Source organism: Anomaloglossus baeobatrachus, chromosome 4 (genome assembly GCF_048569485.1).
Source record: "Anomaloglossus baeobatrachus isolate aAnoBae1 chromosome 4, aAnoBae1.hap1, whole genome shotgun sequence".
NCBI lineage: Eukaryota > Metazoa > Chordata > Amphibia > Anura > Aromobatidae > Anomaloglossus > Anomaloglossus baeobatrachus.
In genome coordinates this window covers 451,531,939-451,559,438 of record NC_134356.1, presented here as the reverse complement: position 1 = coordinate 451,559,438, position 27,500 = coordinate 451,531,939, and the positions used below count along the sequence as shown (strand labels likewise).

Sequence of the window (27,500 nt, the reverse complement as noted above, 5' to 3'; positions counted from 1 at the left end):
GGCCTTAGTATGCTATCATTGAGTTAAATAAATGGTTGTCTGGGGAATTTCTGCCAGCTGAATTCCCTTGGGCATGCAAACTATCAAGATCCGCTGCTGGCAGCTAACCTGTAAAATTGCTGACCACTGACATCTCAAACGTGCTCAACAGGAGACAAGAACAGAAACTCTGCAGGCAATGGTAGCACGTTAAAGGGAATCTGTCAGCAGGTTTTCGCTATATAAGCTGAACCCAGCATGCTGTAAGGGTTAAGACAGAAAGTTCAGGGATGTCTGTGTTGTCACTATCAATCTTTTGTTTATTTGCTATGTTTGTTTTAGCAGCCAGGACCCTTATCATTTCTGTGACTAGGTGGCATGTGCCATGTTGTTTGGCACACCCCCTTCTCTGATTGACACCTCACAGTCAATGTACAATCTCGATACAGAGCCTAGTGTGGGTGGGGAAAACTCTGCTGACTCTGATACATGTCTAAAGTTAAAAAAAGCACATAGTGTCAGAATGGCTGCACCCAGTAATTTTAGTCATAGATCATCGGATTCAGGATTTCTTTGCCTATATCAGTCATGGCGAACCTTTTACAGGCCGAGTGCCCAAACTGTAGCCCTAAACCCAATTTTTTTTCCGAAGTGCCAACCAATCCTATTATGTAAATAATTAATTGTAACCTTACCTTTGCCATCTTCTCTTCAGTAGGGGGTATTACGCTCATGCATGCTTACCACACATTGAAGCTGAGCCCCTGTCCTTTCCAGACACAGCAGTTGGATTGATCTTTCTGGAAAAAATTGCCGCATATTAGACAGAGATTTTAGTCTGGAATGCAATCAGGTGTCACCCTGTAATCCACATCTACATTTCAAAGTCTGAACATCTTGAAATCCCATAAAGACGTATGAGTGGCTCCCCTCCCCTTCATTGTGTAGTTATGTCCCCCTTCCTCGGCCACTTCCTGGTAAACATGTCCCCCCATCCTGATATACATTTCCTACATTCTGGTATATTTGTCCCTATCACGGCCCCATCCTGGTAAATGTACCCCATCCTGACATATTGCCCATCCTTGTAAATGTTCCCCCATCATGGCATGTACCCCATTCCTGGTAAATGTCCTCCATCCTGGTAAATGTTCCCAATCCTGGTTAATTTACCCCCATCCTGGTAAATGTTCCCCTTCCTGGTAAATGTACCCTATCGTGGCATGTTTCCCCCATCCTGGCATGCATGTTTTCTCCATCCTGGCATGCATGTTTCCTCCATCCTGGCATGTATGTTTCCTCCATCCTGGCATGTATGTTTCCTCCATCCTGGCATGTATGTTTCCTCCATCCTGGCATGTATGTTTCCTCCATCCTGGCATGTATGTTTCCTCCATCCTGGCATGTATGTTTCCTCCATCCTGGCATGTATGTTTCCTCCATCCTGGCATGTATGTTTCCCCCATCCTGGCATGTATGTTTCCTCCATCCTGGCATGTATGTTTCCTCCATCCTGGCATGTATGTTTCCTCCATCCTGGCATGTATGTTTCCTCCATCCTGGCATGTATGTTTCCTCCATCCTGGCATGTATGTTTCCTCCATCCTGGCATGTATGTTTCCTCCATCCTGGCATGTATGTTTCCTCCATCCTGGCATGCATTGTTCCCCACCCTGGCATGCATTGTTCCCCACCCTGGCATGCACTGTTCCCCACCCTGGCATGCATTGTTCCCCACCCTGGCATGCATTCCCCCCCCCCCCCATGCTGGCATGCGTGTTCTCCCACCCCATGCTGGCATGCGTGTTCTCCCACCCCATGCTGGCATCTGCGTTCTCCCACCCCATGCTGGCATGTGCGTTCCCCCTCCCCCACCCCATGCTGGCATGTGCGTTCCCCCTCCCCCACCCCAAGCTGGCATGTGCGTTCCCCCACCGCCACCCCACGCTGGCATGTGCGTTCCCCCACCCCATGCTGGCGCTGCCCCCCATCCCCACCTTGGCACAGCCGCACACGAGTTATTAAAAAAAAAAAAGCAACACACCTTACCTGTACACGCTCCCCCGCTGCTGGGTCCTCAGTTCCCACGCGGCCAGCAGACGACGCCGGCGTCGCTCTCTGACGCTCCTCCGTCTCCTAGGCAACACACCTGCAGCCTGGGGGAGGTGGAGTGTCAGAGCGGAGGAGAAATGTCTCCTCCGCTCCAACACAGATTTGATCTGCCGGCGCCACTGCACTAGCAGACCAAAGCTGCAGGGTCGGGCGACAGCACGCGTGCCAGCAGAATGGGCTCAGCGTGCCCCTGGTGGCACGCGTGCCATAGGTTCGCCATCACTGGCCTATATCATACTGCTCTTAGATGAGGTAGCAAAAATCTGCTGACCGATTCCCTTTAAAGGCGCACAGTCTGCTCATTGTAGCACGAGCAGCATGAAGCCTTGCGTTGTGTAAAAAAAAAAAGTGTCTCCTGTGAACTTTGGAAAAAATGCTGTACCTCTGGTTCCATGACCAAATTATTGTAACCCCAAGCTGTTAGTGTACTTGGAATGAAAAATAGTGCAGTCCAGCTGTTTTACATTATGCCACCCCACACCATAATCCCAGGAGTAGGACCAATGTGATGTACCCAGGGGTGGGATTCAGCCAGTTCTGTCCGGTTCTGGAGAACCGGTTGTTAAAATAGCAGCCGGTTCCCCGAACCGGCAAGAAACAGATGCGGCGATCTGGTTCCCTGTATTCATTTGTGTTAGTGTCTTTAAGACTCTAAAGGCTACTTTACACACTGCGATATCGGTCCCGATATCGCTAGTGTGGGTACCCGCCCCCATCTGTTGCGCGACACGGGCATATCGCTGCCCGTGCCGCACAACATCGCCCAGAGCCGTCACACATACTTACCTGTCCGGCGACGTCGCTGTGACGGGCGAACCGCCTCCTTTCTAAGGGGGCGGTCCGTGCGGCGTCACAGCGACGTCACTGAAACGTCACTGAACCGCCGCCCAATAGCAGCGAGGGGCGGAGATGAGCGGGACGTAACATCCCGCCCACCTCCTTCCTTCCTCATAGCGGCCAGGAGGCAGGTAGGGAGAGCTTCCTCGCTCCTGCGGTGTCACACGCAACGGCATCGCTAATGCGGCCGGATGTGCGTCACAAAATCCGTGACCCCAACGACTCCGCATTAGCGATGTCGCAGCGTGTAAAGCCCGCTTAACACAAATGAATCCCTGTACCTCCGCGCCGCACTACCGGGTACAGTAAAGCTTGTCTGCTCCCTGACCCGGAGTGCAGCGACGCTCTGATGCTGCAGACAGGTCACAGCAGCGTGGGGAGGTAGCTCCTCCTCCTGGCATCTGTCAGCGTCAGTGTGCTTGCCTGCAGAGTGCCGCAGAGGAGGATGGAAAACAGAGGAAAAGCTGCCGGTGCCTGGAGCAGGTAAGCTCTCCGTGGGCCGAAGATGCAGGGGAGCAGGGAGAGGAGCCGCATTAAGATGGCAGCTATATGTGGCTATATGGGGAGAGGAGGCCATATAAGATGGGAGCTATATGTGGCTATATGGGAAGAGGCGGCCATATAAGATGGGAGCTATATGTGGCTATATGGGGAGAGGAGGCCATATAAGATGGCGGCCATATGGGGAGAAGAGGCCATAACATCCCGCCCACCTCCTTCCTTCCTCATAGCGGCCGGGAGGCAGGTAGGGAGAGCTTCCTCGCTCCTGCGGCGTCACACGCAGCGATGTGTGCTGCCGCAGGAACGAGGAACAACCTCGTTACTGCTGCAGTAACGATAATTGAGAATGGACCCCCGTGTCGCCGATTAGCGATTTTGCACGGTTTTGCAACGATGCAAAATCGCTTATCGGTGTCACACGCAACGGCATCGCTAATGCGGCCGGATGTGCGTCACAAAATCCGTGACCCCAACGACTCCGCATTAGCGATGTCGCAGCGTGTAAAGCCCGCTTAACACAAATGAATCCCTGTACCTCCGCGCCGCACTACCGGGTACAGTAAAGCTTGTCTGCTCCCTGACCCGGAGTGCAGCGACGCTCTGATGCTGCAGACAGGTCACAGCAGCGTGGGGAGGTAGCTCCTCCTCCTGGCATCTGTCAGCGTCAGTGTGCTTGCCTGCAGAGTGCCGCAGAGGAGGATGGAAAACAGAGGAGAAGCTGCCGGTGCCTGGAGCAGGTAAGCTCTCCGTGGGCCGAAGATGCAGGGGAGCAGGGAGAGGAGCCGCATTAAGATGGCAGCTATATGTGGCTATATGGGGAGAGGAGGCCATATAAGATGGGAGCTATATGTGGCTATATGGGAAGAGGAGGCCATATAAGATGGGAGCTATATGTGGCTATATGGGGAGAGGAGGCCATATAAGATGGCGGCCATATGGGGAGAAGAGGCCATATAAGATGGCAGCTATATGGGGAGAGAGGCCACATAAGATGGGAGCTATATGGGGAGAGGGGCCACATAAGATGGGAGCTATATGGGAAAAGGAGCCATATGGGACAGGATCTGCAGGGGAAAAGGAGCACATGGGATGAGATCTGCTGGGGAAAGAGGCCATAATGGGATGCGATCTGCTGGGGAAAGAGGCCATAATGGGATGAGATCTGTATGGGGAAGCAGGGCTCCTTTAGTAATTTTTAAAAACTGTAGAAAAGTCATTTAATACAATAAGAGTGACAGTGACTGGAACAACTGGTGCTGGACAGGACAGTGACGGTACAGGAGGGGAAGAAGATTTTACTTTAAATTACTTGTATTTTTTGGTTGAGGAAAGTGCGTGAAAATGTGTGTGGTTAACAAAATGGGTGTAGTTACAGAATGGGTGTGGTTTTCAAATGGGCGGGGTTTACAGATAACCTGTTAAAAATTTAAATCCCACCCCAGGATGTACCCTATTGAAAGCCCCTTCTTGGAGTTACCCACATGGTCTCTTTAAATTTGAAGAATGTTGGGTAGTGATTCATTCTGTATTGAAAGTGCATGCAGACTGTTCCTTAGACAACCATTAATAACCTCATTGATCATATGCCATGGTGTGTAAATGCGGAGATTGTACTCGTGGCGCTCATACTTGATACTGAATAAATTGAGATGATGAAAAAAATGGTAACAATTTTCAAAACATTTGCTTTTCAATAACAAGTCTCATCCTGTGATTTTCATAATTCCACAACATTTTCTTCTTGATGTTGCCACTTCAATTTTGAGAGATTTATATTAATAAGTGACACAAAATCATGTCCTCATGACATTTGCTAATTTAAAGATTTATTGGACGACCCCTTTAAAGGGAAGGTGTCGCGGTTTTTTATTTTTGTATTAAAAATAGTGATTTATGATATCAAGTATTTTTAATACAAAAGTAAAATCACTGCTTATTTAGTTTATTTAATTCTAGTTTTACTGGAGGCACTGGGGGCTGCCATGCAGAATTTGCTGTGCTACAGTCTCCAATGACGCCCCCACGCTCTCTCCCCATGGCCTGTCACCTGTCGGCCTGTGTGAGTAGTGTACGCCCCCCCCCTCCCTCCCCGGCCGCAGCGGGCATGCTTGTGCTTGTGTGTGTGTGCGTGTGGCAGAGCATTTTGTGTGTGTGCGTGGCAGAGCATTGTGTGTGCGTGCATGTGGCAGAGCATTTTGTGCGTGCATGTGGTAGGGCATTTTGTGCTTGCGTGTGGCAGAGCATTGTGTGTGCGTGCGTATGGTAGAGCATTGTGCATGCGTGCGTGTGGCAGGGCATTGTATGCGTGCGTGTGGCAAGCACTTTGTGCGCGTGGCGAGCATTTTGTGCGCGTGGCGAGCATTTTGTGCGCGTGGCGAGCATTTTGTGCGCGTGGCGAGCATTTTGTGCGCGTGGCGAGCATTTTGTGCGCGTGGCGAGCATTTTGTGCGCGTGGCGAGCATTTTGTGCGCGTGGCGAGCATTTTGTGCGCGTGGCGGAGCATTTTGTGCGCGTGGCAGAGCATTTTGTGCGCGTGGCAGAGCATTTTGTGCGCGTGGCAGAGCATTTTGTGCGCGTGGCAGAACATTTTGTGCGTGCGCGTGGCAGAGCATTTTGTGCGTGCGTGTGGCAGAGCATTTTGTGCGTGCCTGTGGCAGAGCATTTTGTGTGTGCGTGCCTGTGGCAGAGCATTTTGTGTGTGCGTGCCTGTGGCAGAGCATTTTGTGTGTGCGTGCCTGTGGCAGAGCATTTTGTGTGTGCGTGCGTGTGGCAGAGCATTTTGTGTGTGCGTGCGTGTGGCAGAGCATTGTGTGTGTGTGTGCGTGCGTGTGGCAGAGCATTTTGTGTGTGTGTGTGCGTGCGTGTGGCAGAGCATTGCACCGTCATTCTGCTCGGTCACAAACACAGTATATACACAGTGTTCACACGGTATATAGTATATACACACAGTATATAGTATATACACACAGTACATGATATATAGTATATACACACGCTGGCTCCGCCTCCCTCATGCTGCTCGGTCACACACAGTATATACACACTGTACACAAGGTATGTAGTGTATATATATACACACAGTATATGGTATATAGTATATACACACGCTGGCTCCGCCTTTCTCATGCTCGGTCACACAGTATATACACACTGTACACACGGTATATAGTATATACACACAGTACATGGTGAATAGTGTATATACATACGCTGGCTCCACCTCCCCTCATGCTACTGTCACACACAGAGAATGTACACACGGTATGTAGTACTGTATATACACACAGTACATGGTATATAGTATATAGACATGCTGGCTCTGTCTCCTTCATGCTGCTCGGTCACACACAGTATATACACAGTGTACACACGGTATATAGTATATACACACAGTATATAGTATATACACTCAATACACTGTATATAGTATATACACATGCTGGCTCCGCCTCCCTCATGCTGCTGGGTCACACAGTATATACACACTGTACACACTCTGTATATAGTATATACACACCGTACATGGTATATAGCATATACACACGCTGGCTCCACCTCCCCTCATGCTGCTCGGTCACACACACAGAACATAGTGTTCATACGGTATATAGTATATATACACACAGTATATAGTGTATATACACACAGTACATGGTATATATTATATACACCTGCTGGCTCCACTGCCCTCATGCTGGGTGCTCGGTCACACACACAGTATATACAGTGTGTGTGTGTGTGTGTATGTGTATGTGTATGTGTGTATATATATATATATATATATATATATATATATATATATATATATATATATATATATATATTACACACACACACACACACACAGTGCGTCTGTGTGGCAGAGAATTGCGGGCGTGCATGTGGCAGAATATTGCGGGTAGGCGTGCATGCGGCAGAGCATTGCTGGACCGAGGCGTGCAGAGCGCTATGTGGGGAGCACTATGCAGCTGTCCTTGGTGACACTTTAGACATTTGTGGTCACCAACAAAATAGCTCCACACTGTGTCCCTACACTTCATTCTCTTATCTATTGGAAACACCCAGATTGGGAGGGGGAGGTGACATCACACACAGGAGAGCAGATTCTGCCCACTTTACTGCAGCTGTAATCCAGGCTTTTTCTACAGTGGGATTTCTGTAGGATTTCAGCAGCTGCTCCCCCTAGTGTTTAAGAGTGGAAAATATCAAACTTTTTAATTTTTTTTTTTAATATTTTTCTCAATTAAAAAATATTTAAAACATTAATACTTTACAATTATTGAAATTTTTTTTTGGGCACGACACCTTCCCTTTAACCCCTTCACGACCATGGACGGATCTATATGTCATGGAGCGTGTCACGTTAAGCCCTGCCCCCTGCCACGGGCAGGGTGCGGCGATCGGCGCACATATCAGCTCTTTTCAACAGCTGACGTGTGCTTGCATGTTACGAGTGGAATCGCATTCCACCCGAAACATTAACCCCTTACATCTCGCTGCCAAAGTCTGGCAGCGAGATGTATATACGCGCGGTCATGATTTTCACTTACCGCCGCCCGCACCGGAAGTCACGTGAGTGATCACGTGACTTTCGATGGTTGCCATGGTAGCACAGGGTCATGTGATGACGCCTGCAGCTATGACGAGTCACTTTCGTTTTCACTCGGCCCGGAGGCCAGTGAAGCAGGAAGTGACCGTATCTGCTGTTTACAGCTGTATAGCTGTCATCAGCAGATAGATCAGAGCGATCGGATTGCTGATCGCTATAGCCCCCTAGGGGGACTAGTAAAATAAAAAAAGAGTAAAAAAAAAAGTTTTAGGCTATGTGAGCACTTACCGGATTTTGCCGCGGATTTTCCGCGGATTTGCTGCATGTTTCGCTGCAGAAAATGTTCATAACATCTCTGCAGTGAATCACCAGCAAATCCTATGGAGAAAAAAAATCCTGTGCGCACTAGGCGGAATTTGACAGCTGCATGTTTTGCTGCGGGAATCCCGCAGCAAAAACAAGTGCATGTCACTTCTTTTCCGCACATCGCTGCGGGATTTCACTCCATTGACTCAATGTTAATCATGAAATCCCGCAGGGAATAACGCAGGAAGCAAATTCTGTGCGGGTCACTGCGTTTTCCTGCGTTATTCCCTGCGGTATTTCGCGGTTTACCTCCGGTAATGTACATCACTTGTCTGCGGTTTGCAGGGAAGTGATGTCATTACAGGAAGAGGAAGCCGTGCAGAGTAAACACACACATCACAGACACACACAGATCACACACAGACATAGAACACAGACACATAGAACACACATAGAAAGAAAACGGAAATATAGAAAACAAAGAACGTGGGCTCCGCTGCATATTTACCTTCCAGCCGAGGTAAGCACACAGCGGCGGCCCGGTATTCTTAGGCTGGGGAGGGAGAGGGGCAGGGATAATGTCCCCTGCCTCACTCCCCCTCCGGCAGCCGAGAATATCAGCCGCAGCTGCCCCGGCACTGTCGCATGCATTATGCGGCAGGACCGGCGTGTCCTCGGCTCTTCTTGCCACCGTGTAGCAGTGGTGGCAAGGTAATACAAGGGGTTAATGGTGGTGGGGGACCACCGCCATTAACTCCAGGCTTGATCATGGCAGCGTCTATGTGACAGCTGACATGATCAACCCGTAAGTAAAGTGAATAAAACACAGACACCGAAAAATCCTTTATTTTAAATAAAACCAACAAGCCTCGTTCACCATTTTATTAACCCCTCCCGCACCAAAGCTCCGGCGTAATCCACAGGTCCGACGTCCTGCGCTGCTTCCATCCAGCCGCGACTGTCACAGACACAGTGCTGAATGAAAGCAGCAGACAGCAGAGGTAATTACCGGTCATTTCCCACGGCCGGTAATGTGAACTCACTGCCGACCGTGGGAAATGCAGCGATCTGTCCTCTAGCCATCTGTCTGTCTATCCCTCTATCTATTCTTCTATCTACTATCAGAATTAAATGTATTTTTTATTTTTTTTCTTCAATGTGCTTTATTGCATTGAGTGCAATAAAGCACATCCCAACCCGCACGCGGCAAAACCGCGGCAATACCGCGAATAATACCGCGGTAAAACCGCAGCAAACCGCATGCGGTTTTCGGGTGCGGTTTCCCGCGGTTTTTTACCGCGGGTGCGGTAATCTTTGAGAGGATGCGGAATTTTCTCAAGAAAATTCCATTTCCAAGTGCGCACATAGCCTTAAAAAATAAAATAAACCTAAAAGTTCAAATCACCCCCCTTCACCCCATTGGAAAAAAACCCCCTTTCACCCCATTGAAAATTAAAGGGTTAAAAAAATAAATGTACACATTTGGTATCGCCGCATTCAGAAATGCCCGATCTATCAAAATATAAAATCAATTAATCTGATTGGTAAACGGCGTAGTGGCAAAAAAATTCCAAACGCCAAAATCACGTTTTTTGGTCGCCGCAAGTTTTACGCAAAATGCAATAACAGGCAATCAAAACGTAGCATGGTACCAGTAGAAACTTCAGCTCGAGACGCAAAAAATAAGCAGTCACTGAGCCATAGATTCCAAAAAATGAGAACGCTACGGGTTTTCGGAAAATGGCGCAAAACGTACGCCTTTTTTATTGGACAAGCTTGTGAATTTTTTTTAACCCCTTAGATACAAGTAAACCTATACATGTTTGGTGTCTACAAACTCGCACCGACCTCAGGCATGATACTCATATATCAGGTTTACCATATAGTGAACACTGTGAATAAAATATCCCAAAAACTATTGTGCGATCACTTTTCTTTTTTTTTTTGCAGTTTTTCCACACTTGGAATTTTTTTGCTGTTTTCCAGTACACTATATGGTAAAACTTATGGTTTCATTTAAAAGTACAACTTGTCCAGCAAAAAACAAGCCCTCATATGGCAAGATTGACGGAAAAATAAAAAAGTTACGGCTCTCGGAAAAAGGGGAGCAAAAAACAAAAACACAAAAATGGAAAAGGCTCTGGGGCTGAAGGGGTTAAGGCTCTGGTAAGATTGATGGAGCTGTAGGTTGGCAGGAACCTTGTTTATCAGATATTCAAATTATAGTAACCAGTTAGGCGGCTTTTACAGGGCATCATGCACAGCATTAAATGACCTCCAATCTGCAAAATGTTTGCTGGTCAATGGTTGTTTAATGTTCTGTTCACACAGGCAGCCTGCGATTTAGTAATCACACAATACGCATAGGCAGCATTATTCTTGGCAGTACAGGTCCTGTTGTGTTGCTAAGAACAATGATTCTTCGAGTTAGCAAAAAAAAAAGAAAAAAAAATCACTTCACCTTACGAACGTACAATATGCTCGTTTGTCGAGTGTTCCCCAGCGTGACATGGCACGATTGTGAACTATGCATTGTTAGAAACGCTCGTTCACAATTTGTGTCGGGTAAATAGACCCTTAGCATAGATATCTTGGACATAGTCATGGCCACCTACATGCTCTCATTGTAAGCCTGTTTGCACTGCATGGTTGCATATTTAGTGTAATGGCCAGATGCTTTATTTTAAACCTTTTTCACACTAAAGGCCACGTCTCACTAAGCAACATCGCTAGCAACATCGCTGCTGAGGCACGACTTTTGTGACGCAACAGCGATGTTGCTGTGTGTGACATCCAGCAACAACCTGGCCCCTGCTGTGAGATCGTTGGTTGTTGCTGAATGTCCTGGGCCATTTTTTAGTTGTTGCTGTCCTGCTGTGAAGCACAGATCGCTGTGTGTGACAGCGACAGAGCAACAACTAAATGTGCAGGCAGCAGGAGCCGGCTTCTGCGGACACTGGTAACCAAGGTAAATATCAGGTAACAAAAAAGCCCTTTCCTTGGTTACCCGATATTTACCTTCGTTACCAGCGTCCGCCGCTCTCACGCTGTCAGTGCCGGCTCCTGCTCCCTGCACACATAGCCAGACTACACATCGAGTAATTAAGCCGATGTGTACTCTGGCTAGGAGTGCAGGGAGCCAGCGCTAAGCGGTGTGCGCTGGTAACCAAGGTAAATATCGGGTTGGTTACCCGATATTTACCTTAGTTACCAAGCACAGCATCGCTTCCACGCGTCGCTGCTAGCTGGGGGCTGGTAACTGGTTGCTGGTGAGATCTGCCTGTGTGACAGCTCACCAGCAACCCGTGTAGCGACGCTCCAGCGATCCCTGCCAGGTCAGGTTGCTGGTGGGATCGCTGGAGCGTCACTTAAGGCCCCGTCACACTAAGCAACATCGCTAGCAACATCGCTGGTAACGAACAACTTTTGTGACGTTGCTAGCGATGTTGCTGTGTGTGACATCCAGCAACAACCTGGCCCCTGCTGTGAGGTCGTTGGTTGTTGCTGAATGTCCTGGGCCATTTTTTAGTTGTTGCTGTCCTGCTGTGAAGCACAGATCGCTGTGTGTGACAGCAAGACAGCAACAACTAATGTGCAGTGAGCAGGGAGCCAGCTTCTGCTGAGGCTGGTAACCAATGTAAACATCGGGTAACCAAGAAGCCCTGTCCTTGGTTACCCGATATTTACCTTTGATACCAGCCTCCGCCGCTCTCACTGTCAGTGCCGGCTCCTGCTCTGTGCAAATGTAGCTGCAGCACACATCAGGTAATTAACCCGATGTGTGCTGTAACTAGGAGAGCAAGGAGCCAGCACTAAGCAGTGTGCGCTGCTCCCTGCTCTGTGCACATTTAGCTGCAGCACACATCAGGTAATTAACCCGATGTGTGCTGTAACTAGGAGAGCAAGGAGCCAGCGCTAAGCATTGTGCGCTGCTCCCTGCTCTGTGCACATTTAGCTGCAGCACACATCGGGTTAATTAACCTGATGTGTGCTGTAACTAGGAGACTGGGGGCTGGTCACTGGTTGCTGGTGAGCTCACCAGCAACTCGTGTAGCCACGCTCCAGCGATCCCTGCCAGGTCAGGTTGCTGGTGGGATCGCTGGAGCGTTGCAGTGTGACATCTCACCAGCAACCTCCTAGCAACTTACCAGCGATCCCTATCGTTGTTGGGATCGCTGGTAAGTTGCTTAGTGTGACTGGACCTTTAGTGTGACAGTACCTTAAGTTCTAAAACAACCCTTTTAAGTAGCTTTAAGTAATATATTAACATTAACCACATCACCTCTACTGATCATCTGTTACCTGCTCTAGTGTTGGGCAGCTGTGTAGAGGTTATAGTGGCCTCTCCTTTGTACTGCAGATAACCTTCTATTCGGGGAGCAGGACCCTGGGGCATCCACTATAGCTGGGTTTACACACTGCAACATCGCAAAGGACATCGCTGTAACGTCACCGGTTTGGTGACGCAATAGCGACCTCCCTAAGTCTCTGCTAAGTCTCTGGTGAGCGTTCAAACAGGCAAACCTGGCCAACAACTCAACAGCGATCCGGACCTGCAGAGCGACCTAGCTGGTTGTTTGGGGACGTTGATAAGCAGCCTTTTCAAAGGGAAGTTGCTAACAAAGTCTCTGCAAAGTCTTTCACACACTGAAACTTTCCAGCGATGCTTGCTGCACAGCGGGAAACAAAGGACCTAGGAATGGTCCTGAACGATTTGTAACGATTACAACTTCACAGCAGGGGTCGCTGATAGGTTTCACACACTGCAACATCGCAAACAACATCGCTATTGCGTCACCAAACCGGTGACGTTACAGCGATGTCCTTTGCGATGTTGCAGTGTGTAAACCCAGCTTAAGCCATGTACGGTACCACCTACATACATTGTATGTATCTGATTGCTCTAGTACCAGCTAACAGCTCATCAGTGGGTTTTCCTTGTGTAAGACCCTATGGATAGGTCCTCAAGATGTCACACAACTCCTTTAATATCTAGGACGACTTCTCATTTTTTTTTTTTATTTTTTTTCTATTGATTTTTGTGGGGCAAATCTAAGCCCGGAATTTATAATAATATCATGACCACATTTTTCACCAGTAGTACCATCTTATTTTTCAGAAATAATTTTCTAAAATTGCTTCTTCAAATAGATGGCCCCTTTTAACACTTTTAAAGTATGGACCTTTGCAAATACCCACATAGCATAGGACAGATTTGTCACCATTCTCCTGCATAAACAAGGTCCTGGCACACAATGTAATAACATCACAAATATGGGCTTCTGAGAAGTGAGCACAAGGCACTATATTGTATACGGGTGGCAGACTGTTAGTGACAAGTCTCTGGGTTGGGATTTTCCCATGTCACTTCCTTGTTGTTATTATGATGGCTGATTTTCATTTTAAAAGTACAGTGCAACCTGAGAAACTGTGTGCACTGCCCCTGGAAACCTCGTCGCAATCATACTTGAAAACTCTCCCGCCCTCTACATAGGGAGCTCATGCAAAAGATCATTCTGACTTCATTTCATTAGGTTTCATGTACTGGCTTAGTAGAACCTAGTGTCAAGATGTATACAGAATCTCATAAAGCAATCAGCTTCATGTAAAAGTCCACAAATTTCTTATAAATGGCCTCCATTACAACATATATCATGTGACAAAGAAGAAAACTCTAAAAGCAGTAGTTTTCTTGGAGGGAACTACTAATTCTGAGTACAGATCTTAAAGGGACACCCCTTCTTAAATGTTAAAGTGCAGTTTAAACAACATATACTTGCCTCCTGGATTGCGCCGTTCCAGTGCTGTCGGCCCGGGTCTCCAGATGCTGATGGGCCGCAGCCTTTATAGTTTTCGCAGATGAAAGTGTTCTGTCTGGGGAATTTGGAAATCAAGTCACCTTATCATGTTTCTCAAACAATTCTTAAAGGGAACCTGTCACAACTTTTTTGGCGTGTAAGCTGCGGCCACCACCACCGGGCTCTTATATACAGCATTATAACATGCTCTATATAAGAGCCCAGGCCGCTGTGAGAACATAAAAAACACTTTATAATACTTACCTAACGGTTGCGCGGTTGGCCATATAGGCGTCTCCATTCTCCGGTGCCGCCGCCGCCTCTTTCGGCCATCTTTGTTCTCCTTTTCTAGCCACGGTGCATGATGCGTCCGACGTCATCCACACTCGCCAGCATTCAGGTCCTGCGCAGGCACACTTTGATCTGCTCTGATCAGGGCAGATCAAAGAATTGTAGTGCGCCTGCGCAGGACTGGCAAGTGTGTATGACGTAGGACGCGTCATTCACACCGTCTTCAGAAAGAGGACGAAGATGGCCAAAAGAGGAGGCACCGGAGAACGGAGACGCCCATATGGCCAACCGTGCGACTGTTAGGTAAGTATTATAAAGTGTTTTATGTTCTCACAGCGGCCTGGGCTGTTATATACAGCATGTTAGAATGCTGTATATAAGAGCCCGGTGGTGGTGGCCGCAGCTTATAGGCCCAAAAACTGGTGACAGGTTCCCTTTAAGCCATTCTTGAAGGGTGCATTATTCTAATGAGACCATTGCCATTCTTCAATCCCGTGAAGCCTTTTACATTGTCTGCTATATTTAGGAAGGTAATGTTGTAAAACATGGTCCTGGGATCAAATATTCTTGTACAAACGGCAAATTATTGATGCCCCAAGACGGCTGCAAAGGTTCACTCTATGGACCGTAAAAGACATTTCTTAAAGTTCACAAGATATACATTTATGTGGTCAATAATCACCTGTTATTATACTGGTGATCTCTTTTCTTTCCACTTTTCCTACTTCATACAATAGAAAAAACTTTTAATTTTAATTGTTACACTCGCAGATATTACTGTGTGTCAGCAAAGTCTCAATTTTATGTCTGCATAGAAAACGCAGTCATTGACAAATTAGCAAATGGTTTAGATTATTATTTGCTGTTTTTTTTTTTTTTTTTTTTTTTTTTTATAACTTTGAAAGGTTGTCATACCATTTCACATAATGAACAGACTGAGATTATTAATGTCTGGAGCACCTATTGACTTTAAATGACTCAGCAGTCCTCTAGTGTTCTAAAACATCAATGCAGAGTAAGGCCGGTTTCACACATCCGGCTTTTCGCTTGTTTGCCGGATCCGGCGCTCTCCCATACAGTGACTACAGTACAGTGACAGCGCAACAAGCGCCGGTCACATGCTGTCATGTGACCGGCGCATGTGACCCGGAAGTTACAGCGCTGTCACTGTACTGTATTGTCTGTACGGGAGAGCGCCGGATCCGGCAAACAAGCGAAAAGCCGGATGTGTGAAACCGGCCTAAGCTGCTTGCACGAGATCATACAGCTGCTGCAGGAGAGAGCCAGTTGTCAGAGAAGGCAGAGTTGGTTTATTACCATCTCTGCCTTTCAGATTGCTGAATACACAGCATTTGAAGCAATAACCATGCTTCCTCCCCTGAACTCACAGATCTTGTGATCACTGTGTGTTGGAAGAGAGTAGGAGCCTATGCAGGCAAGAGGCTGAATTTCCCCTATAACCAAGGCACATTAGTCAGTCACAGTTACAGGGAAAACTGATAATAAAAATATTTTTAAATGCCCTCGTATAGGTATTTTAAAACCATATAAGGGAGATGGTTTGTGTAATAAAATAAAGGCAAAGGAAAAAAATAGGTTTTCAAGGAAAACCTTGCACAGAACACTACACTGCTTGTGAAGGCTTGTGTTTTACCCATAGTGATCCTGGTGCCATCTCTTAACTAGTTAAAAGGTTTGTGCACTATTGGACAACATATAGAAAAAAGTAGTAAGTCCAGCACTTGGAATAAAAAAATGAGGTGTTTTTTTTTTTTCTAATATCATAGCGTTTGTTCACATGCAGAGATACATTTGTAAAAACAGGTCAGGATAGTCCAGATTAACGCGTTTCGAGGATACCCTCTTAGTCAACTATTGGACAACCTCTTATAAAGGTCTTCAGGGAGCTGCGTAAAATAAAGAAAATGTATACTTTCCTCCTGAAACTCAGCATGGCTCCTATGCTCTGCCACGTGTCCCATACTAGTCTACTGATGTAAACAGTGTCAAATGACCACTAATTGCTGATTAGTTGTAGCCTTCACATTTTACAATCAATTGTAAAAAAAAAAAACACCGTTCTTCCACTGAGATTTTCATTGTGAAGACTGCAGCTGATCAGCCATATTGGTCTGAGAGGTAAGTATAGATTATTTTTAATTTATGCAACACACGAAGCTACATCCGGTTTGGATAAAAAGTATTGACATGGACGGTATAGCCAGTGAGATTCTGGAATATATTGCCCTTAATCGAGGTAGTGCGGATCCATCGGTAGTTTAAGACGCCATGAAGGCATACCTGAGAGGCCTTTTATTTAGAGACGTTTGCCGGTGTAAGTCTCGTTGTAGACAGGGGGAAATTGCTTAGAGGCCTTGAAGGGAGTAGAAGCAGAGATGGTAACACAGCCCACACCAGAAAATAGGCAGAAGCTAAAAGCAGCGCAGGAAGAAGTTAATAAGGTGCTATTGGAAAAAGTAGCTAGGAAGCAGGCTTTTCAAAAAGAGAACTTTTATGCGGAGGGAGAAAAGGTGGGACATCTGTTGTCGGTGGTCACGGCAGCTCAGAGACAATCATCCTTTGTGCATTGCATTTGCACCACAACGGGAGATTTGGTTACGGAGGGGGTAGATATTCTGGACACGTTCGCAGCCTTTTATGAGGAATTATATTCTACTAGTGGGGAGACGAGACAGAGCAACCTAGAGGCTTTCTTAGGTACAGTGACATTACCCAAAATTACAGAGACAGAGAAACAGTCTAGAGGGCCCTATCACACTTGAGGAGATAGAGAGAGCTTTGCATGGCATGGCAAATGAAAAATCCCCGGGGGTAGATGGTCTGCCGGTGGAGGTATACAAATCTTTGGAAGAAATGCTCTTACCCAATTTGCTGAGTGTCTTGGAGGAGGCAAGGGAGAGGGGGGACGCTGCCAGAGTCTATGAGGGAGGCGATAATAACAGTAATACCTAAAGAGGAGAAGGATCCAAAACTCCCCGAATCATACAGGCCCATCTCACTGTTAACGACGGATGTAAAAATTTTGGCCAAAGTACTCTCTAATCGATTAACAGAAGTGATATCTAGCCTAATCCGCCAGGATCAGTCAGGTTTTATGCCTAATAGATCCACGGCAAAAAATATACGAAGATTATACCTTAACATGCAGCTGCCGGTGGACAATCCGGGACAGAGAGTAATAGCTTCATTAGATGCTCATAAAGCATTTGACAGTGTGGAATGGGGATATCTGTGGGGAGTGCTAAGACATATGGGATTTGGCCCAAATTTTATATCCTGGATACAGCTGTTATATGCTAAACCAGTAGCTAAAGTGAGGATTAATGGAAGGTTGTCACACATGGTGGATTTACAAACTGGTACTCGCCAAGGATGTCCGCTCTCGCCTCTCCTTTTTGCTCTGGCAGTGGAACCACTGGCGGCTGCTATACGGCAGAACAGAGACATAAAGAGATTTGTATATGGCCATCTAGAAGAGAAGATGGCCCTCTATGCAGACGACATTCTATTGTTTCTGGGAGACCCAGGGGCATCAATGAGCTGTGCCATGCAGGTGATCGAGCGGTACGGGGGATCTCTGGACTATCAATTGGACCAAGTCGAATCTCTTTCATGTGGACGCGGGAGTGGATAGGTCGATCCTGGGTGATGAGGTCAACAGACTGCGGGTTGTGGACCAGTTTAGATATCTGGGCATTCGGGTATCCATGCCAATTGGGAACTACATTACTATTAGGGTATGTGCGCACGTTGCTTTTTACCTGCTTTTTACCTGCTTTTTTGCTGCTTTTTCTTCAGCGCTGTTTAATGCCAAAATGGATGTGTTCTTCTATTCAAGCAAAGTCTATGGGAATTTGGGTTTCTTGTTCACACTATGTTGTTCAAAATGCTGCCTTTTTGTGGCAGAACTTTGGTCAAAAACTCAGCTTTGCAGTGCAAAACCCAAATAGCAAAAACAATTGACATGTTGCTTCTTTGAAAAGCTGAGTTTTTGACCAAAGTTCTGCCTCAAAAAGGCAGCATTTTGAACAACATAGTGTGAACAAGAAACCCAAATTCCCATAGACTTTGCTTGAATAGAAGAACACATCCATTTTGGCATTAAACAGCGCAGAAGAAAAAGCAGCAAAAAAGCAGGTAAAAAGCAGGTAAAAAGCAACGTGCGCACATACCCTTAATCTAGTCCCTTTGCTGAATCAACTGCGAAGTAAGATAACTGCTTGGAATAAGCTTTATTTATCAGTAATTGGACGAATTAATCCTATTAAAATGGTGCTTATTCCCAAGATACTCTGTGTTGCACAATTCTCCTGTTTGATTCCATGTTCTGTGCTCTAATATGGGAGAACAAACAAGCCAGACCTAAACTCGAGACGCTACAGAGACCGAAGGATGAGGTGGAGGGGGGGGGGGGGCTAGCACTACCCAATCCGGGAATATATTATCTGGCAGCTCAGAGTCAACATTTCAGGGGATGGGCAGATTTAGGGGTGGTAGACCCAGCATCCAGGCTATTAGGGCATGTTCTGCATCGGAAACCATTAGTGTTCGGACTGGAGGACGGATCATTTGGGAGAGTAGGAAAAACGAACCCTACACTTGGCCTGATGAATAGAATCTGTAGGAAGATCAAGCAAATTAGAGGGATTACAGCAATAACTGAATTCTCTCCGTTGTGGGACAATGAAAACTGCTCTGAGATATACCGTATTTTTCGGACTATAAGACGCACCGGACTATAAGACGCACCCTGGTTTTAGAGGAGGAAAATGGGAAAATAAAACTTTAAGCAAAAAATGTGGTCATGACACACTGTTATAGGGCGAGGATCTGCTGCTGACACTGTTATGGGGGTAATGTCCCCAAATTCTCTACTAAGGTACCCCATCCTGGTAATGATCCTCCTGCCTTGTATATGATCCTGCTATAAACCCCCCCCATCCTGTTCACATACCCCCCCCATCCAGCCTGTTCACATACCCACCCCCCCATCCAGCCTGTTCACATGCCCCCCCATCCAGCCTGTTCACATGCCCCCCCATCCAGCCTGTTCACATGCCCCCCCATCCAGCCTGTTTACATGCCCCCCCATCCAGCCTGTTTACATGCCCCCCCCATCCAGCCTGTTCACATGCCCCCCCATCCAGCCTGTTCACATGCCCCCCCATCCAGCCTGTTCACATGCCCCCCCATCCAGCCTGTTCACATGCCCCCCCATGCAGCCTGTTCACATGCCCCCCCATGCAGCCTGTTCACATGCCCCCCCATCCAGCCTGTTCACATGCCCCCCCATCCAGCCTGTTCACATGCCCCCCCATCCAGCCTGTTCACATGCCCCCCCATCCAGCCTGTTCACATGCCCCCCCATCCAGCCTGTTGACATGCCCCCCCATCCAGCCTGTTCACATGCCCCCCCATCCAGCCTGTTCACATGCCCCCCCATCCAGCCTGTTCACATACCCCCCCATCCAGCCTGTTCACATCCCCCCCATCCAGCCTGTTCACATCCCCCCCATCCAGCCTGTTCACATGCCCCCCCATCCTGCCTGCTCATATACTCCCATCGTGCTCATATACCATCCTGATATATGGCCTGTATCCTATAGCACAGAGAAAAAAATAAACGTTTATACTCACCTTTTCCTCACTTTCTGCAGCACCGATCACATCTTCCTCTCTGGCACGCTGACCTGTGTGTGTGGAGCCGTTCCCCTGCTGCATCGCGATGTCTTCCTGTCTGCCGATCAGGTGACCGGCTCGGCACAGATCAGCTGACCGGCACAGATCAGCTGACCGGCACAGACAGGAAGTCATCGCGTTCAGCAGGGGGGCGGCTCCACACACGGGGACGGGTGAGTGTACGGATTCACTGCACCCCGCGCTGGTAATGACGCGCGGGGGGCAGTGAATACAGCCGCACATGATCACTCCAGGCTGTAATTGCCAGGGGTGATCATGCCGGCTCTTTACTATGCGCGCGTCCCCGCTCGTCCTCCCGCCCACCTGTCAGTGCCGGCTTCAGCGCTGAGAGATGGGCGGGAGGATGGGCGTGCATATGTAATGAGCGGGCCCACGTGGTCACGAGCAGGCGCTGCTGCTGCCTGCTCGTGCCCCCGATGACCCGCAGCACCCTCATTCCCAGCCGCAGCCCTATAGTCAGACCATAAGACGCACCCCCAACTTTCCCCCAACATTTGGGGGGAAAAAAGTGCGTCTTATGGTCCGAAAAATACGGTACAAGATAGTCAAAATTAAGGAATGGGGCATGTAAAAGGTATATGGTATTTGGGTCAAATTCTTAGCCAGGGAAGTCTGAAATCATTTACACAAATACAGGATGAGTTTGGGATATCCCCACTTGGGTGGTACCAGTACAAACGGTTGGCGTATGCAGTGGTGGCTCAGGGGGTTAAGCAATCATTGCTGGTACAGGCAGACCTAGTACTGAAATATGTGTGTAGTAGTGGACCCACAAGAGGAATCATATCTACTATATATAGGGACCTACTGCATACATATTTGCTTGTAAACACTAGGACTAAATGGGAGGCAGAGATAGACGGGATCACTGATGAGGTATGGGATAGTGTTTTGGAATACATACCGAAATTATCAATGAGTGAACCAGCAAGATTATCCCACCTCTACGTGGTGCATAGGGCATATAGATCCCCGCTAATTATGTGTATAATGGGATGGAGGAGTAACTCCGACTGTCCTAGATGTAATGGAGAAGGTGCTGCCATTTTCCACATGATGTGGATGTGCCCCAGGTTGGCACCCTTTTGGATAACTCTTCTTAATAGAATAGAAGGAGCTTATAGATGTAAACTTCCCAGACAACCCCTGGTATGTCTTCTAGGTGACGTGGAGGAAATTAGAGTAGACAACCATTTTAAAATAGTGATAGCCAGACTGTTGTATGCGGCAAGGAAAGTAATTGCCAAACACTGGATGCAGGGGGACCCACCGACTAGAGGGGAATTTGCCGCATATGTTAATCATATTGTTAGAATGGAGAGAAGCATATATGGGAAAAGAAAACAACTTGCACTTTTTGATAGATTGTGGAATCCGTGGTTGCAATATGGATAAATATTAGAGTTCGGAGATGTTGGACTAGGGGCAGAGATAGTTAGTTCTATACATTCCAATATATGCTATTGAAAGGTTAAAATGTAAGATCTTTGATATTGATATGGGTAATATGTACGCTGAGGGGGGAGGGGATGTTGGGAAGGGAAAGTTTATTGTTCTGCTCGTTATTGCTGAAAATATAACACATGTTTTGTATACTTGGGGAAAAATAAAAATGTATCTGATTAAAAAAAACAAATTTATGCAACACACTGTGGTCATAAATATGGGTTTTTTCAGTATTATGAACTACCCCTACACCTTACACATGTAAAAGAAAACCTGATTCCTCAGGTCAGTAGTAATTTTTATGGATTGACTGTTTTTTTTTTTTATTTACATATTTATGGTATAAACTAAATTTACTGTTATTTTATAATTTGTGTATATTTTCATATAGGATCCTAACTGGTACAAAGCAAAGAATAAAGGTGGCCAAGTTGGCTTTATACCTGCCAACTATGTGCAGAAGAGAGAAGGAGTAAAAGCAGGAACAAAGCTTAGTCTAATGCCGTAAGTATATCTCGCATAATTAGAGCACTGGCTGTATATGTCTAGTAGCAATATACTTACAATAAATCTTGTGCCACTTTCTTATCAACAGTATAGATTACGATCGTATGTTCATATGATCTTTTCTCTTCAGGGTAAACAGAAGACAACATTGTTACATTTACGATCTAGTATGCAGTAAGCTCAAACTAATTCCAAATGTTATTAATGTATAGGTCTTACTGAGGGATTTGCATCTCTAGATCATAAAAAAACAGGCCCGAACCACTTTATTTTTTAAAAATTAATCAGCACGGAAGGTTTGATCTAAAAGTAATATAATTGAAGGGAACTGGTAATGTCTCCAAGCACTTATCTGCAGTTATTGGGTTAATCTGCAGGTACATAGTGTTATATTGCTGCCCAGCCTCCTTACTGAACGCCTGACAACTGGTGAATAATTACCGTATTTTTCGCTTTATAAGACGCACCTGATTATAAGACTCACCCCCAAATTTGGTGAAGGAAAAGAGAATTTTTTTTTTTAATGTTAAGTGGGGTCCGTCTTATAATGCCAGTGTCCGTCTAACAAATCATTTAGGGTATATGTCCCTTATAGCCCCCCATCCTCAAATTAGCCCCCTTAATCTGGATATGGCCCCTTTATATTGAATATAGCCCCCCTATTGCTGGCACATGTCCCCTATTGCTGGCACATGTCCCCTATTGCTGGCACATGTCCCCTATTGCTGGCACACGTCCCCCCCAGTGATGGCACACGTCCCCCCCCAGTGATGGCACACGTCCCCCCCCAGTGATGGCACACGTCCCCCCCCCAGTGATGGCACACGTCCCCCCCATTGCTGGCACACGTCCCCTATTGCTGGCACACGTCCCCCTGTGTTTGATATGGCCCCCATGCTGCTACCCATAGTAAAATAAATACTTTACTTTACCTTCAGCGCTGTCCTCCCTCGTGTCTCCCTCTGTGCTGCTGAGCTCCTGCACTTCCTGGTTCTTGGTGCCGGTCATGTGATCGGCACAGCAGAGTGACATGATCTCTGCGTGCCTGAGCACAGCGGCAGCCGTGAGATCCGGGACACACGCTGGAGGAGGTAAGTAAAGCTTTTTTATTTTAGGATGGACAGCAGCATGCGGGCCATATCTAACACAGGGGGGGTGGGCATGTGCCATCAAAGAGGGGCGCAGGCACATATAATATGCACCGCTCCCCCAGCCCATTGCCGTGGTGCGGTTTCAGCACCACGGTGATGGACAGCAGCAGTGCGTATTATATGAGCGGGAGCAGGATATCTCCCGCTGCCTCCTGCAGTCTCTACCAGCCTCCACCAGCTCTCAGCACCGCTCCAGAGTTGCCCCCACCTCTCCTGGACCCTGCAGTATATAATCCGTATATTCGGATTATAAGACTCACCCCCTACTTCTCCCAAAATTTGGGGGAACAAAAGTGCGTCTTATAATGCGAAAAATACGGTAAATTTATACCTCCCAGGAGCAGCTGACTGTCAGTTATAGTGGTGTGCATACAGCACAACCTCTATCAGTACACTGTGAGCGGCGGCTATACATACCCCGGCACTTTGATCGTTTCTGTGGAGAGTGAGTTGTCAAACAGAGATGGGGCATGCTTACAGTCACTGCTACTATGTACTGAGCAGTGACCAAAGCTGCTCCGGCCTCCTCTGACAGAAAGGCAGGGGTTCCTCAGAGGAACAAAGCTAATTTTCTCCTAGTGGCCACATTTGCAATAAGGCGTCCAGGCAGCATTGGGACTCTATTAGCCTGCAGATTAACCCTATTTATTTAATTTTATTTGGGGACATGATAGCACGATTTCCAGCCTACTATTCAGTTTCTCACAGGCAAGTGGACCAAAATTCAAGGCCGGTCCAAATTTTCTACGGACTATTGCCTCTCTTCTTAACAAAGCCATGCCTCTTGATAAAACCACACCCCCTGAGATGTCCAAAATAATAGGTTAAGAGCACATACTGAGAATTACACCTAGCATAAAGGATAGGAGAAGTGGTACTGTGCAGTCTGTATATACACACGGCAGGAGAAGCGGTACTGTGCAGTGTATGTATACAGGGCAGGAGAAGCGGTACTGTGCAGTGTATGTATACAGGGCAGGAGAAGCAGTACTGTGCAGTGTATGTATACAGGGCAAGAGAAGCGGTACTGTGCAGTGTATGTATACAGGGCAGGAGAAGCAGTACTGTGCAGTGTATGTATACAGGGCAGGAGAAGCGGTACTGTGCAGTGTATGTATACAGCGCAGGAGAAGCGGTACTGTGCAGTGTGTGTATACAGGGCAGGAGAAGCGGTACTGTGCAGTGTTTGTATACAGGGCAGAAGAGGCAGTACTCTGCAGTGTATGTATACAGAATAAGGGTTTCTTCACATCTGCGTATTAAAAAAAAATAAGCTCCAATTCTCATCTAGATTAGTGGAATGAGTGAAATCGGTTTGATATTGTCGTGCTAATATGCGGCTTTTTTTGTTTTTTTTAGCCTAGCATCTGTATGACGTCCACATGCAATGTGTATTTTTTTTCTCAGCAACTATTATAAAACAATTACTTACAGGACCATTTACAGTGTTCTATGCAACAGAATCATAATGCACAGTCATATGAAAAAGTTTGGGCACCCCTATTAATGTTAACCTTTTTTCTTTATAACAATTTGGGTTTTTGCAACAGCTATTTCAGTTTCATATATCTAATAACTGATGGACTGAGTAATATTTCTGTATTGAAATGAGGTGTATTGTACTAACAGAAAATGTGCAATCCGCATTTAAACAAAATCTGACCGGTGCAAAAGTATGGGCACCTCAACATAAAAGTGACATTAATATTTTGTAGATCCTCCTTTTGCAAAAATCACAGCCTCTAGTCGCTTCCTGTAGCTTTTAATGAGTTCCTGGATCCTGGATGAAGGTATATTTGACCATTCCTGTTTACAAAACAATTCCAGTTCAGTTAAGTTTGATGGTCACCGAGCATGGACAGCACGCTTCAAATCATCCCACAGATTTTCAATGATATTCAGGTCTTGGGACTGGGATGGCCATTCCAGAACATAGTAATTGTTCCTCTGCATGAATGCCTGAGTAGATTTGGAGCGGTGTTTTGGATCATTGTCTTGCTGTAATATCCATCCCCTGCGTAACTTCAACTTCGTCACTGAGTCTTGCACATTATTGTCAAGAATCTGCTGATACTGAGTTGAATCCATGCGACCCTCAACTTTAACAAGGTTCCCGGTACCGGCATTGACCACACAGCCCCAAAGCATGATGGAACCTCCACCAAATTTTACTGTGGGTAGCAAGTGCTTTTCTTGGAATGCCGTGTTTTTTAGCCTCCATGCATAACGCCTTTTTGTATGACCAAGCAACTCAATCTTTGTTTCATCAGTCCACAGGACCTTCTTCCAAAATGTAACTGGCTTGTCCAAATGTGCTTTTGCATACCTCAGGCGACTGTTTGTGGCGTGCTTGCAGAAACTGCTTCTTTCGCATGACTCTCCCATACAGCTTCTCCTTGTGCAACGTGCGCTGTATTGTTGACCGATGCACACTGACACCATCTGCAGCAAGATGATGATGCAGGTCTTTGGAGGTGGTCTGTGGATTGTCCTTGACTGTTGTCACCATTCTTCTTCTCTGTCTTTCTGATATTTTTTTTGGCCTGCCACTTCTGGGCTTAACAAGAACTGTACCTGTGTTCTTCCATTTCCTTACTATGTTCCTCACAGTGGAAACTAATAGTTTAAATCTCTGAGACAACTTTTTGTATTTTTCCCCTGAACAACGATGTTGAATAATCTTTGTTTTCAGATCATTTGAGAGTTGTTTTGAGGAGCCCATGATGCCACTCTTCATAGGAGATTCAAATAGGAGAATAACTTGCAAGTGGCCACCTTAAATACCTTTTCTCATAATTGGTTATACCTGCCTATGAAGTTCAAAGCTCAATGAGATTAGAAAACCAATTTAGTGCTTTAGTAAGTAAGTAGAAAGTAGTTAGGAGTGTTCAAATCAAGAAATTGATAAGGGTGCCCATACTTTTGCACCTGTCAAATTTTGTTTAAATGTGGATTGCACATTTTCTGTTAGTATAATAAACCTCATTTCAATCCAGAAATATTGCTCAGTCCAACAGTTATTAGATATATGAAGCTGAAATAGCTGTTGCAAAAACCCAAATTGTTATAAAGAAAAAAGGTTAACATTAATAGGGGTGCCCAAACTTTTTCATATGACTGTATGCATAAAAATCGGACAACATGCGGATGGTCCGTGTGACGTCTGTTTTGTTTTATTTTTCTGGTATCCTTTGACTTGGCAAGTCTCATATTTTTACACTACCATACGCAGTATGCTGCAACTTAACTACAGATGTGGGAAAAAAAAATTGAAGATCAACACTGCCTTATTGTTAACATTGGTCCGAGTGCAATCTGATTTTTTGAGAAAGAGGCCGAATACAGATACTGACAATTACACATGTACAAAGAGACAAAGGAGGTAGTGGGGAGGTCGAGGTTGCCTGTGGTTTTCTCCACAAAATTCAGTAAAAATTATCATGAAGTGGTACATGTGGTCAAAAAGTATTTACCGATATTAACAACCGATGAGACACTGTTTAAAATCCTGAAAGAAGGAGTCAAGTTTGTATCTAAAAAGAATACGGCTTTGTATGCATTATTATCGCCTAGTGACCACTTGAATAGGTCTAATGTGAATGATGTGGAGGGATCGACAGGGAACTGGCTTCCGACAAAAGGATCTTATAAGTGTGGACATAAGTCGTGCGGTTCTTGTGTTTTTATGCAAGGTACCAAGGGTTTTTCTTCTTTTAGTCAAGGTAAAAGTTATGAGATAAATTCTATGATAAACTGTGGTACGGATTATGTGGTCTACTTGATCTCCTGTATAACTTGTCGGTTGCAGTATATTGGGAGTACGTCGCGTCCTTTAAGGAGGAGAATTTCGGAGCATGTTTATGACACGAATAATGTAACAACAAGGAGTTTGTCTGCAGTGTCGCAACATTTTCGGGACGTTCATGCGGGAGTTCTAACAGATATGAGAGTAAATGCAATAGAAAAAGTAAAGTTGCCTAAAAGAGGAGGTGATTTGAAGAGGTTATTGTTGCACAGAGAGATCAAGTGGATTTTCCTGATGGGAACTAGATATCCGATGGGTTTGAACAGGAGAAATGATGTGTTATATGCATATTAGGGAAGAATAACATGTGAAATGTAAAAAAAAAAATTTTGATTTTTTTTGTAGTTTTTTGATTTTTTGTATTTGTTGCAAATTTTTATAATTTTGTTTTTTGTATCATTGTGAATATGGGACCGGACAGGAATGAGATGTGTAATATATTCCATTGTATTTTTTCTGATTGGGAAAAGAGTGGACTCTATTGGAAGTTTGTTAAA

General features: G+C 46.0%; 1 protein-coding gene across 1 annotated transcript in view; it reads left to right on the top strand.

The window, feature by feature from the left end:
- Positions 1 to 27,500, top strand: part of CSK (C-terminal Src kinase) — a 163,758-nt gene that overhangs the window by 65,043 nt on the left and 71,215 nt on the right. The window contains exon 4 of the mRNA XM_075345604.1: positions 21,932 to 22,044. Within this exon, the coding sequence (XP_075201719.1) occupies positions 21,932 to 22,044 (113 nt within the window). The remainder of the gene's footprint in view (positions 1 to 21,931; positions 22,045 to 27,500) is intronic.